This window comes from Myiozetetes cayanensis, unplaced genomic scaffold, assembly GCF_022539395.1.
Source record: "Myiozetetes cayanensis isolate MyiCay16 unplaced genomic scaffold, myiCay2020 scf2-11, whole genome shotgun sequence".
NCBI lineage: Eukaryota > Metazoa > Chordata > Aves > Passeriformes > Tyrannidae > Myiozetetes > Myiozetetes cayanensis.
In genome coordinates this window covers 110668652-110683069 of record NW_026087411.1, presented here as the reverse complement: position 1 = coordinate 110683069, position 14418 = coordinate 110668652, and the positions used below count along the sequence as shown (strand labels likewise).

Sequence of the window (14418 nt, the reverse complement as noted above, 5' to 3'; positions counted from 1 at the left end):
AGAGTGATGAAATTACCACCTTGTTTAATTTACTCCTCTTGTGCAAGGTGGCTGCTAAGTAAGACTTTGTGCAATAATGCTGCACAAGTGGAATGCCAGAGACTATGTTCCAGGTCTTTTTCAAGGACAATAAAAAAATAATGGGGATGTTCTTTTGTAATGGATATTAAATTCAACGCATAATTTAGGACACATCTTTTTATATTTTTTTAATTTTTTTTTAAGAAGGAGAGACGGAAAAAACATATTCACACAAGTTTGCCAAATTGATACAAACTAGGGATGTTAAAGCACCATCTTTCAGTGGCAGATCCTGGTATACAGATGGATTTGCAGGAAAGTCAGTAAGACTTGGCACATGTCCTGATTTATGTTTGATTGAGGGGGAACAGGGGAGGGGGAGAGAGAGACTGATTTTAGGACCAATGCCTAGAAATTAATGCAGAGCAATTAAATTTACATCTCATAAACTGTAAGCATTTGGTTGAAATCAGTGGGATTGCCAAAAGTATGTTAATATCTTGGAGTGGGAAACCCACTGAGTCTTGAAAAACATTCCAATGGCATTTTGAAACTTGTATCATGTATTAAGTTACCAATTATATTTAATTGTAAGTTAATTAATAGAAAATATTACAGTGAATGAATACTTTACCTATGTCTCTCCATTAGCTTTACTAAACAGAAAGCTTCAGAATTTCAGTGAAGAGTTATTTTACCTTTAAAATGTGTTTTACATGCAAAAAGAGTTGTTTCTATTTGCATATCATCATATTTTGCACTGAAAGGACATATTTTTGCTTGTAACTTGAGTACAGCTAAAAATAACCCCCACCTCTACTTAATTTCTAGTTAGAAATTAGGTGAAAATAATAATTTTGTCATGATATTGGGAGTATAATCTTTTGTTGCTAAACACCTAGGTCAGATACATTGGAAAGTTTTGGAATGGCTCTGGGAAATAAGTGTTAGAAAATTTATTAAGAAAACAATTCTGTGATCCTAAAGCATTTAAAGGAGGCACAGGTGATGTCAGAGCTTAAAGCAAGCATAGAACATAAAGCAGCACCAAGAACAGGAAATCAATGACTTGTACTCTTAATTATCAGTATGTTTTCCCCTGGATCAAGCAGATATTTTCTTAAGGACAGGTGTTTGGAATAAGCCACTTTATTTTGAAGACTGTGAGAGTTTAATTGAACAGATGTGCCCAGTCTGTCCAGTTTTTTAGCCTCTGAGCTGCAGCTGCCCATAGTCAAAGTCCACTTCAAAGGGCTTTGCTGTTTAGCAGAGCTGGAGCAGCATCTCTGCCTACAGGCTGGGGACTGTGGGTCACCTCCAGTGCCAGGTAAGGAAGCTGGTGAGGAGCAGGGACCCTGCTGTAGCAGTTGGAGAAGGGCAGTTTTTCTTTCCCACGTGTTCTCCTCAAATACCAGTGTTCTCCAGGGCACCTTGTGTTTTATATGAACTGGTTGCCTCAAGAGAAAGGGGCTTTGCTGAACATGAAAAGATCAGCAAACCCTATTGGCCTTCCCCCAAGAATAGCTTAAAACCAAAACCAGCAGCTGCTCAAAACCAAATAAATATAGCTAATAATATATCTCTGTGGTAACATGCCCATAAATTCCCTTGGGTGGGAGGCTGGGGAAAAATGCCAAAATGAGCAAATTCCACTCTAGTCATCTGCTTGCCTGCCCAAGGTAAGAGAAACAAGCTGAATGTAACTTGTATGACTGATTGCAGATACCTGAAGTCTGCAGTGATCTCCTGGGTCACTGGAGCGGGTCACTGGTGTGGTGCTTTGAGCCTCCAAAGCAAGTGGAGACTTGGAGTCCAGGTTCTGGTGGATGCTTCTTCAATTAGAATCACATATTTGTAGAATCTCCTGAGTGGAAAGGGACCCACAAGGGTCATCAAAGTCCAGCTCCTGGCCCTGCAAATCACATCCCCAAGAATCACATGGTGAGAGAAGGCTTTGATTTCTGTTGTCATTCTGCACTACCTGCAATAAAATCAAGAGTTGTCTTTAAGCAGATAAAAACAAAAAAAAAGCTTTCTGAAACAGGTCTTTCCCTGGTCCATTTCTGGCCCAGCCAGTTCTGCCCCAGCTCACATGCAAGGCTCTCACAGTGCTGCTCACTGAGATTCAGGGTTTGAATCCTGACTCCTGGATCTGCACAAGGATCAGTGTCTAATTCCCATTTCAACCAATGCCCTCCAGTCAAAGCAGGCAAACAGGAGTAGGGAAATTTTTAGACTAACCTAGACATAGAAACAAGTTAAAAGCAGCGTCCTATCCCATTCCAGTTTGGCAATGGGCAGGTTTCTTACAGAAAGGGAAGCACAAATACCTCTGAATTCAGGTGGAGATATTAAGCCAGGATGACAGCAGGAAGTATGAGATATCCAAAGCAGTTGATTCATAGAAATTTGGAAATGAGGGGGAACTAATTTTATTATTTAACTTCTAAAATGGGAGGAGGAGAGGAGGAAACAAAATAAATAAAAAAAATATATTACCTTGCTACTTGGGCAAAAGCCAGGAAATACACTGGAAAAAAGATGCATTAAGTATCAGAGAAATGAAAGCTACATAAAAATAAATTAAATCCTCACTCTCCCCTTTTCAGAGATGATTCTGCCAGTGGTGTTCCTGTGTCTCACAGCTGTACTGCCTCCATCCACTGCACAGGTAGGATCCACACTTTGTACTCAGAATATTTGGTTGGGCCCTGAGGCACTTGTGTTCTGACTGAATATGGCTTTTCCTGTGTACACCAATCCCATGCATAAAGAGTCTGATCAGATATCTAGGATCTGGAAAACTTTCATCCTTGAAGTCTACTTCCATTCAAAGCAGTCAGTTGGATGCACACTTGCACAATAAACCATCTAAAGATTCACTGTTACTTGTGAATTAGATCACAGATAACTACATTTTCCAGAAGTTTCCATACACAGATCCAAGAATCAGGTTCTCCCAAAGATACAGCCCTCTGCCCATTAGTTTCCCACAGGTTCATAGATAGCACTTAACCTAACTTCCTTCCTCATCCTCCAGGTCCCTGTATGCACCTCTCCCTTTGCTCAAAGATCCATTCTCTCATCATGTACCCCTGATTTCCTTGAAACAGCTAAATTAGGATACTGAATGCACACACAGAGTGATTCCTCCCAACCCATACTTGGACTGAAGTCTATGGTTTACTATTTCTGCTTCAGAATCATTATGACTGAGGCCTTGATTACTTTTCTTTGACTACTTTTCCCTCTAATTCTTCAATTTCTGCTCTCCAAGCTGCAGTCGAGAAGACTAGTTGAGAATGGATGTACAGAAGAGACTGAGTTCTTCACATGGCTCTTTTTTAATTAGAGAACACATGAAAAGTTTGAGAAATGCTATCAGTTATGGCAGAACTGTAACAAAATCTATGTCATGAAAGTATAGGCATTTATTTTCTGCTCAGTGGGATGTGCTGGTGAGGTACCACAAGAGGTTTGTGATTAAACATGTTCCCTCAATAAAAAAAATAATTTAAAAAAATTGATAGGCATGGTATAAAATGCAGAAGAAGGGGACCCCATTATAAAACCACATTCATGTCTTCAGATGATTTTTAGATCCTGTTTCCTCACAACCTCATGTAGGAAATTATAATAATAGTAAGTAAGCCTGATTTTGTTGCCCAAATTTAAGAGTGTACAGGCACAAGAGGCATTCCAGAACATCTCAGTCCTCCATAGAGGGTTGGAAGATAAAATACAGGAATCGGTGTTGTTATTGATAAGCTTTATGCTGTGGAACCAGTCATGGTGCTCCACATGGAAGCACAATTATTTTGATATTTTAATATTTCTTAGAAAGGATAGAGGATTTAGTTACATTCAAATAAAACAGAAATATAACATTTTCTTTCCATTTAGGGACCTGAAGGTGTCGATGTTCTGTCAACCAGCAGAGCAGATCAGCAAAAGCTGATTGTTGACAGACATAATGCCCTCAGGAAAGGAGTAAAACCAACTGCCAGCAACATGATGAAGATGGTAAGCTATGTGCTGTAAATCTGTTTTTAATGAGTAGTGGACTATATGAGAGGTACAAGACTGTATGCAGGTTACATTATTTTGTTTAGCCACAAATTCGTTCTCTAGACCTTTCACTAGGATTAAGCATGGCCAGCACCAAGAGAAACATAAAGCTGGGTAGAAGGATAAAAAAACTCTGAAAATCCTTGTGTTTTATGAACAATAATGTCTCTTTCTTTTGGAGGAAAATGAAAAGGAGAAGAAGGATCCCTGGCATTATTAATTTCTTTTGGATACATCCTTCATCAGTCTTCACAGTTTCTATTCCCTGGGTGCATAGTAACTTTTTTCCTACCCATCTCTTCCCCCCAAAAAATGGGAATGAAAAGGATTTTATATTTTATTTTTTCTGATTTGAAATGTAGTTTCCAAATGTTGTTAATTGGTATGTGTCTGAATGACCGGTATTTTATTCTTTCATTAAGGAATGGTGTCCTCTGGCTGCAGAGAATGCCCAAAAATGGGCCAATCAATGCACTTTAAGTCACAGTCCTCCTAATCTGAGGAGAACAGGTAAGAGAAGCACAAGAGTAACTGAATAACGTCACATATGTTATCGATGTGACCACTTTTGGTTTTGTTTGTTGGGGTTTTTTTGAGATACAATTCATGTAACATTTAGAATTTGTTGGTCATGTGATCAAAGGGAAATTTCTAGGTATAAATCTGTCCAGCAAGTGAGAAAAGTTCAATCCCATTTTCATCCCAGCTGCATCAGTTTTGCATAGGCATATCCCATTTTCTACAGCAGATGAAAAAAAATCATAAAGATAAAGCATATTCTCCCAATTTATCCATCAGTAAGAAGAGAATCAAAACCAAATTTAGGGCAGGAACCACTTTGTATGTGCTGGCTCAAAATATCGGCAAAGAAAGGGGCACGGGGTGAAGATCCAAAATTGGCTGCTGGTGCTAAGCACAGTTTCTAAGACAAGATAAATCCCCAGGCAACTTGCAGCCTATAAGTGTCTTTGAGGTTCAGATTAGCACTTCAATCTTTGGATATTGAAGTTACAGCCATACTATGTTAACAATAGTCAGTGCCCAGCGTGGTGTTGACTGACTTCTGTCCATGTCATGTTTAAGATATGGACAGTCCTGTCCATACTTTTTGCCTAAAACCCAAATTGTCAGGGTTTTGTTAAGGTGAATCCCAGAGGAGAACTAATGCAGTAAGTTTGGACCTAAGTAGAAACAGTAGGTCAAGACAGTGTAGACACCTTCTTGTTTACCAGGAGTTAGCTTCGGATTATTGGGATTTTCCCAAAATTACTGGGCTGTGACCTGAATAATGAGGGGGTTGGTAACTTCCAAATAACAAAATTAGTCATGAACCTGTGGTGCACATGTGCAGGTGTATCTGCAGTCACGTAGAAGGTCTGTCAACAACCAAACTACCAGATAGACAGGCTGGCCATGCTGCAAACTGATCAAGTGACAACCTTTGTTTTAACAAAGAGTGATGTCACAGAACCGGAAAAAAAACAACATCCTGCTGCTCCATCTGGGATGAGAATTTCTGTGAAAATCATCCCACCTTTTGTGGGGTTTTTGGGTTTTTTTTCCTCACATGTGTATCCTTTATGCCTTTCTCAAGACGTTTCTCTTTTCAGATGTATTATGTGGTGAAAATCTCTTCATGTCAACCTCCCCATTCTCATGGTCAGATGTTCTTCAGACTTGGTATGATGAGGAGAAAAATTTCAAATATGGAACTGGAGCAAAAACAAAAGGTGCTGTGATTGGCCATTACACTCAGGTAGAAGCATTTATATATATATATATATGTATTTCAGGCTGAATAAATAAATATGTACATGTTAGCTAAGCAGCTGTTACCCTCTCATTTTTAAAGGAAGTAAGTGCAATAGAGAATTAAAGAGTTATTCTGACAAAACAAGATAGAAACTTTCAAATTAAAAAAATAACAATGAAAATAATAGGCTAAGTGTCTTATGGAATAAAGAATAAAGATAATGATATTTCAAGACTTCAGGAAGAAACAACTTGTTTGTTTAACATATGAAAGTTGTCCAGACACTAGAAAAACAGGGTTATTAAAGTATCAGCAACAAAATATAAATAGGTCTACAAAGTTCTATTGACTCAGAGAGTTTCTAGCTAGACAACAGCTTTTGTTCACCTACACAAAACACAGGAGAGAAAATTTCACATAATGATTCTTACATTAATAGTTTTCATTGAAGGAAAACATGCAAAATGGTGACATTTTAACTCAGAGATTTTATATATACATATGATAAATTATCATTATATCCTCAATATTATTTGGTGGAATAGGGGTGAAAGCAGGTTTCCAGCAAGGTGGGATTCAAATTTTAATATAAAGGGCAAATAAGTGGCTTTACTTCATTGCAAACATTTCTGTAATACATATTGCATTTAAATGATTTTTCAAATGTGTATTTTTCATCCTTCTATGATTTTTATTCTTATACCTACAGATGGTTTGGCACAATTCCTATAAAATTGGATGTGGTCTCGCTTTCTGTAACAACAGCAGATTTGAATACTTTTATGTCTGCCAGTACTGCCCCATGTACGTATTGACTCTGATTTTGGAACTTCTTATTACATTATCAGAATTAGTTGGGAGATGGTGACATTTGTAATAAGGCACATCACTTATAGCTTATTCTTATTCTGAGGAAGAGGTTTGAAGACTGTATTAGGAATATGAAGACACTCATCAATATGAAAGATACTCATCAAAAGACTTGTCAAACAAGCAAAAGCATAAAACAGATCAGAGACATTCATTTTCAAATTAAATTTCATTTGTCTAAAAATCCCAATTTTCATAGCAATAAATCAGAAAAAAAGTATTTTCAACATTCTACTTGAAATCTTGGTTCGGAAAGGCAGATCAATATGTACAGTACAGTAAAAACCATAATTAATACCAAATAAACTTTAGTGGGAATTTTAAGGCAGAGTGATTACTTCATATGTTGCCTAAAATTAATTTCCACATTCGCAGTGCAATAGGTTCTGATGGGTTGACCTTGACAGACCATCAGTAGTCTGCCCCTCTATGATTTTTCTCCTCAACAGGACAGAGGAATTAAAAATATGACAAAAAGTTCATGGATCAAGATAAGGGCAGAGTTAATCACTCATCATCACTCACCACCATCATGGGAAAAACTGGCTTGGCTTTGGGAAAATAATTTCTTACCAATCAAATCAGAACAGGATAATAAGAAATAAACCCAAACCTAAAAACACCTTCCACCCACCCCTCCCTTCTTTCCAAGCTCAAATTCACTCCTGATTTTCTCCGTCTCCTGCCCTTCAGCAGCACACTGGGATATGAATGAGGGCTCTGGTCAGTTCATCACAAGCTGCCTCTGCAACTCCTTCCTCCTCATGCTCTTGCCTCTGCTCCAGTGCAGGGTCCTTCCCGTGGGAGACAGTCCCCATAAACTTCAGTGTGGTCCTTCCCACAGGCTGCAGTTCTTCATAAACTGCTCCATGGGTTCCTTCCATGGGGTGAAGTTCTCCAGGAATGGACTGTTGCAGTGTAGGTCCCCCTCAGGGTCACAGGTCCTGCCTGTGACAGGTCCCCTGCTCCAGCAGGGGCTTCCCACAGGATCACAGCCTCCTTCCAGCATCCTCCTGCCCCAGTGTGGGATGCTCTGTGGGCTGCAGGTGGATCTCTGGTCCCCTGTGGACCCTCATGAGCTGCAGGGGCACAGCTGCCTCACCATGGGCTGCACCACAGGCTGCAGGGGAATTTCATCTCCAGCACCTGGAGCACCTCCTGCCCCTCTTCCTTCACTGACCTGGCTGTCTGCAGACTTATTTCTCTCCTATTCTCCCTCCTTTCTTCTGCACAGGAATTTTTACCCTTCCCTAAATGTGTCATCACAGAGGCTCTGCCATCACTGGTGGGCTCAGCCTTGAGCAGCAGCAGGTCCAAGCCTGGATCTGGCCAGCACTGACCCTGTCTGAAACAGGGGTAGCTTCTGGTGTCTTCTCACAAAAACCAGTCCTGCAAATTCTCTCCCCCTCACCCTTCCTGCCCACTACCAAAACCCTTCCAGACAAACCTAATACATTTATAAAAATTGACTGAGTGTAAATTAATATACATAAACATCTTTATAATTAAGTTTTCTTCTCAGATACTCTGTAATGCCTTCAAAGCTTATGTTGGTAACGCTGATGTTTCAGGGGGAATCTACTAAGTTCCATGAAGACACCCTACAAGGAAGGAGTGCCCTGTGGGGATTGTCCTAATGCTTGTGAGGATGGATTGTGCAGTAAGTTCTAAGTATTTCAATTGTGACCTGGGTAAAGTTGATGCTTAAAAAAACCCAACAAAACAAAACAGAAAACACCCCCCAAAAAAAACTCCAACAACAACAACAGCAGCAAAACCCAATTAATTTATACAAATCGAATTTTTTTGAAATTATTTCCTTAAATACAGGGCCAAAAGCACTGTTACAGAATCACATTTTACCACGTGGAAACTCTCATGAACACTTTCCATCATAGGAAGAGTCGTGGTCTGCAAGTGAGGTCACAGGTACATTTATACCAACAATAGCACAGAAGTGTGAGCTCCAGATTTCCAGCAGCAATCCCTCTGCTTTTCTATGCCCAGGAGAGACAATTCCCACCCTTGCCTCTAGGAAATGCCAGGGAAGAAGGTGACTTCTTTATCTTTTCTTCTTCTTCCTCTGAACAAGAGTGGCTGATCAGGTGGCAGTAGCAACACAACTTGATAAGGGCAAGTAGCAGACCTGAGCTTTTAGAATTCTAATGGAAATTCAAAACTTACAGGCTGAGCATCACAGTGCAAGGTTTAATTTCAATCTTCTGTTATGGAATTAACCAAATCCTCACCATGTCCTGTAGCATAAAGGATGAAAGCTTCAAAACACCTTGCTGGTTCAGTTGGAAATCTCCTTGAGGGAACTAAGAATTTTGGTTGTGTGGGTTTGGATGCTGCTGTGAAGTAAATCACAACAACAAGGAAAAAATTTACAGAGAAAATAAATGTTGATGAAAAATTATTCTGAAAGGAAGCGCTGCAGGTCTTCATTTCCCACTCATGATTAATTCTGTGTTTCAATTCATTTTCAGCCAAGTCTTGAAAGTTTGAAGATGTTTTTTTCCTACTCCCTTGGCAAAGTCTCCTGGAAGTACCCAGAGCTTTGTCAAGTTCATCACCCTGATTCCTGCCAATGCAAAACTGAAATAAAATAACAGGTTCAGCCTTTCTCTTCCTGGACATCCATGCCCTTAGTGACTTCTTTAACAAAAACTGATCCCATCCAGCCTCTCTCACACATGCAGAAGGACCAGCTTCAGTCCAGTGACTCACACAAGAAAAAGCTGTTGGAGGATGTATATATTCTGTTTGTATAATGGTCTAGGACATAGTAGAGATCTCAACTGAAATTTGTCATTTGATTGCCAGATATATTTAATTTTTAGCTCTTCTCATCTTTTTTTTCCCAAAACATTGCCTAATGAGCATTGTTTAAAATTCTGTGGTTCCATATGCTTCATGTGTTCTCAGTATAGATGGATAGTGCTTGGTCATGCAACTAGTTTAACTTGATGGACATTTTAAATTAATGCACTGTTAACAGGACCAGAAGATAAACAGGATTGTTTGAAATATGTAGTTCTTAAAAGAAATTAGGAGAGAAGAGCAGTTTCTACTAGAACTATTCTGGTTTAGAATCTGTCTTTTGCTGACATATGTTCTACTGTAAAATGTTCAGTCATGAAAAAAAAAAAAACAAAACAAAAAAAGAAAACAAAAAACAAACCCCAAACCAATGTTTGGTTCATAATTTAAGTTCATTTAAATTAATGTTTCTCTTACAGTATAAGATTGCACTTAACATAAATACAGGTACCTGTACCTGCCCTCTAATGGAAAAGGACTGTCTGAGAAAAGGGCTTAATTCACATTAACAGACAGTCAAGGGGGAAAGGTCCCTGTGTTTGGAAACTGTGTTTTTACTGACAAGTAGAGGTGCCTTCCAAAATTATTTTTGTAATATCTTCTTTTGCTGCATCAGTCATTACTCATTCTTCGTGAAAAATTCATCATTAAAAAAAGGTGACTAAATTTCCACCAACTTTGTGACTTTATTGGCATTAGGTCTCGAAGGGAGCCTAAATCTTTAGCAGCATAAGCACAAACAGGTCATGTGGGGAGCTGAAGATTTCCTAGGCAAAAACAGAAGTCAGGTAAACAACCTTCCATCAGACCCACTTTCAGAAAGAAGTAACAATTAGAATAAATAACATGGAATCCCCACTCTGTGACCTTTGGGAGGCAAGGTGTTCTTCTGTGCAGTCAACAGTGGGAATAAATATTATTTTAGTCTCACCTTCCAGTGGTTTCACATTCCAATCCTCTTAGTAAGGAAGCTGCTTGAAGATTTCAAGTCCCAGAGTCTTTGGCACGGAATAATTTCAGCACACATTTCCGACTCATTCATTTCAGTGGAATTTCTTCTTGTGTGAAAATGACTATTAAGTTAAATGCCCAATTTCACAACTCAAAGTGCTTGATGTTTGGGCTGGTTTTTCACTTGTTCATCTCCACCACTTTTCCCCTCCGTGGCATCCTGCCCTCTCAGCTGGGGACGTGTCTACTAGTAAATTAGGCAGTGCCAGGGCATAGGTGTGGTTGCTGGAACATGACCTACTGCACCCTTAAATAATTAACACAGGTCCAAGCAAGAATGATGATACTCTGCAATAGGTAATCCAGTGTTGTTACCATTAAGGAAATGGGCAGAACCATTACCCTCATTCCTGAGAGAGTCCTTTACTATGATTAAAGAAATCATAGAATCATTAAGGTTGGAAAAGACCTCTAAAATCATCAAGTCCAACTATTTACCTAACATGGCCAGATACACCAGTAAACCATATCCCTAAGCACCACAGTTACACATTTTTTTAATATTTCCAGTAGTAGTGATTCCACCACTTCCCTGGATAGCCTGCTCCAATGCTTGACCACCCTTTCTGTGAAGAAGTTTTCACTAATGTAGAATCTAAACCTCCCTGGCACAACTTGAGGACGTTTCTTCTTGTCCCATCTCTTGTTATCTGGGAGAAAAACCTGAGCCCTACCTGGCTACAGCCTCCTTTCAAGGACTTGTAGAGAGCAACAAGGTCGTCCTTTTCCCCAGGCTGAGCCCTCCCAGCTCCCTCAGCTGCTTCTCATCAGATTTGTGCTCCAGACCCTTCCCCTGCGTCACTGCCCTTCTCTGGACTCGTTCCAGCCCCTCAATGTCTTTCTTGTAATGATTTCTATTCCCTTCCACTGTAACTCATACTATAAGAACTGATTTTTCAATCACTCATAAGAGCAAAGAAGTGTAATGAGGTAAAAACCAATCCTCATACATCTCACCTCTGAGGACCCAGGGAATAAAGGTCAATAAGACTAATTTAGATCTCCAGGGAGATAACGGAGCAAATTGTTTACCTGTCATTTTGTAATAATCAGTAGAGCATAAAATATCAGCATGGACCCTTCATGCACTGATCTTGCCAAAACAAACTCTCTTCAGTGAGTCACTCAGATGAGTGGATGTTGTTCTGGCTTTGGTAGCACGTTTGACAAAGCCACAAAAGTAATTTCCGAACTAGGGAGATGTGGTTCAAGTGAAAGTAATAAGACCTAGCACATACATGCTGTTGAACACACACATCTGTGATCCTCCTGTGCAGATGGAAACCTCTGGCACCACAGGGAGGTGCCTGCACAGATGAACAGCACCCACAGCCAGACTAATTGCATATTTCTTCCATGTGATATCCACAACCTTCCCTTGGGGGCTGACCTGGTGGAAAGCAGCTCTGCAGAGAAGGACCTGGGGGTCCTGTTGGACAACAAGCCTCTCTGTGAAACAGCAGTGTGCCCTGGGGGCCAAGAAAGCCAATGGTATCCTGGGCTGCATTAGGAAGAGCACTGTCAGTAGGTGTAGGGAAGCGATCCTGCCCCTCTGCTCAGCCCTGGGGAGGCACATCTGGAGTGCTGTGTTCAGTTCTGGGCTGTTCAGCACAAGAGAGACAAGGAGCTCCTGGAGCAGGTCCAGTGGAGGGTGACAAAGATGTTGAAGGCATTGGAACATCTTTGATGAGGAAAAGCTGGGGCTGTTCAGCCTCAAAAGGAGGCTGAGAGGGGACCTCATCCATGCCCATCAGTGTCTGCAGGGAGGGGGCAGAGGATGGACCAGGCTGTGCTCAGGGGTGCCCAGCAATGGGACAAGAGGCCAGAATGGGCAGAAACTGAAGCCCAGGAAGTTCCCTCTGAACATGAGGAAGAACTTCTTTCCTGTGCAGTGGCTGAACACTGGAACAGACTGTCCAGAGAGGGTGTGCAGCCTCCCTCACTGGAGGTATTCCAGAACCATCTAGCACAATCCTGTGCCATGTGTCCTATGCCACTGCTTTATGTGTGGTCCAGCTACTGGTGTTTCTGGGCATGAGGAAGGTTCAATGACTGACTGTGATACCAAAGGGTCATGTTGCAATAAGGCAATGCTGGTAAGAGACTTAAAAGCCATTATAATATATTCTTCATAATTGCAAGGCAGCATGCCTTGTCTCTATTAGGTCCCTGTGGTCACTGGGATCCCCACATCAGACCATAGATTCCTCCTCTCACATCCTGTTCCTGCTTCATTTCACCTTTCAAGGTGAAACCCTAAAAACAGGACCTTAAGCAACTGCATGTGCTTGACTTGCCTGTACCCTGTAGCTGCCCTGAGCTGCTGGAATTAAATCCTCACAGCCCCTTAGAGACAGAACCATTCCTGAGGTATGGGGAATGGCTAAACAAGAATATGTTTCTTGTTTAAATGTGCCCTAAGATCTTCAGCTGCAACACTCGAACAAAATAGAAAACAGGTCAAACGAAGCACTCGTTACTTGAAACCCCACTACAGTGTTACTGCTAAGAATTTAGTGCCAGGGGAATACATTGCAGAGTCTGTTATGTATTTATCTCTCAGCTTATCAGAGGATGGTGTCAAAGAAAATGATAAGTAAAAGATAAGCTCGTTCCAGACTGACAAGACCATGTTGTCTAGGTGGCTTGAACAGCGACACAGCAATGTGTTAACCAGCATCGTTAGCAGAATCAGGAGCAGGAATTGCATGCCTGATGGCACTTGTGAGGAGCAGCCACCATCTAATGAGTGCCACGGGTCCGTGGTTAGTGCCGTGTACTGCCAGCTACATCTGTGAAACAAGGTGAAGATGAAAGATAAGGAATAATAAAGCAGGATGTCATTAATCGGCTCCTACAGAAGTAGCGTATCAGTAGATAGCATTTAATAATACATTGCCCCAAGCAGCTCAGTGTCTGAGCCTGATCTCATCTTCTGCACAAAGCATCTCCCCCGAGCCCCAGCTGTCTTTGTTCACTTTGTGAACTGCAGCATTGGACCCACTCTGCTGTCAGTGGGAGGCAGCAGGAGGCTCGTCCTGCCAGGAGGGGATACACAATACACAGGTTAGCTTCTGCTTCATTTAAGGAAATAACACCAAATAACACGGCCATTTAGGCTGACCTCTCACCTAAAGAGCCATAATTGCCAGCCACTCCACATGTTACCAGTTAATATGAAACAAGATTATATAGGTTGAGAACTGGTTGGCCAAGAAGGACCACACAGGTCCTGAGTAAACCAAAGCAAAGTTTAACCATTAAAACATCAGGAAAATGAGTATGGGGGGTTGGAGCCATAGAATCATAATATCATAGAATGGTTTGGGTTGGAAGGGACATTAAAGATCATCTAGTTCCAACCCCCTGCCATGGATAAGGATACCTTCCAACAGAACAGGTCACTCAAAGACCCTTCCAACTTGGCCTTGGACACTTTCAGGGATGGGGCAGCCACAGCTTCTCTGGGAAACCTGTGCTGGTACCTCACCACCCTCACAGGGAAGAATTTCTTCCCAATTTCTAATATAAACCTACCATCCTTCAGCTTAAAGTCATTTCCCCTTATCCTATCACTCCATGCCCATCTTGAATTACTCTAGCCATCTACAGCCAGTTAAGTCCTACTGACAGTCTTGAAAGGGGAGAAGGGAGAGAAATTGGTGAGTTTGTGGAATAATTCACAGGAAACTCAATTTTTCTCAAACAGAGGCATTGTGTCATGCTCTGGGTTGGCAAACATCTACACACATGGCTGGTGGTGCACTGCAGGATCTACAGAGAAATGAGGGGATAAATTCAGATTTCTAAAAGAAATTGCTATGGGTCTTCATCCTTGTAGGCAGCGAAACTGTTTGCCATTACATTGGCTT

The 14418-nt window shown here is 41.0% G+C and overlaps 1 protein-coding gene across 1 annotated transcript in view; it reads left to right on the top strand.

Annotated features, from left to right (window-relative positions):
- CRISP2 (cysteine rich secretory protein 2) overlaps window positions 1-14418 on the top strand; it is a 37260-nt gene that overhangs the window by 496 nt on the left and 22346 nt on the right. Inside the window, exons 2-7 of the mRNA XM_050315573.1 lie at window positions 2631-2692; window positions 3925-4044; window positions 4512-4599; window positions 5700-5845; window positions 6552-6646; window positions 8284-8372. Of these exons, the coding sequence (XP_050171530.1) occupies window positions 2633-2692; window positions 3925-4044; window positions 4512-4599; window positions 5700-5845; window positions 6552-6646; window positions 8284-8372 (598 nt within the window). The 5' untranslated portion in view covers window positions 2631-2632. The remainder of the gene's footprint in view (window positions 1-2630; window positions 2693-3924; window positions 4045-4511; window positions 4600-5699; window positions 5846-6551; window positions 6647-8283; window positions 8373-14418) is intronic.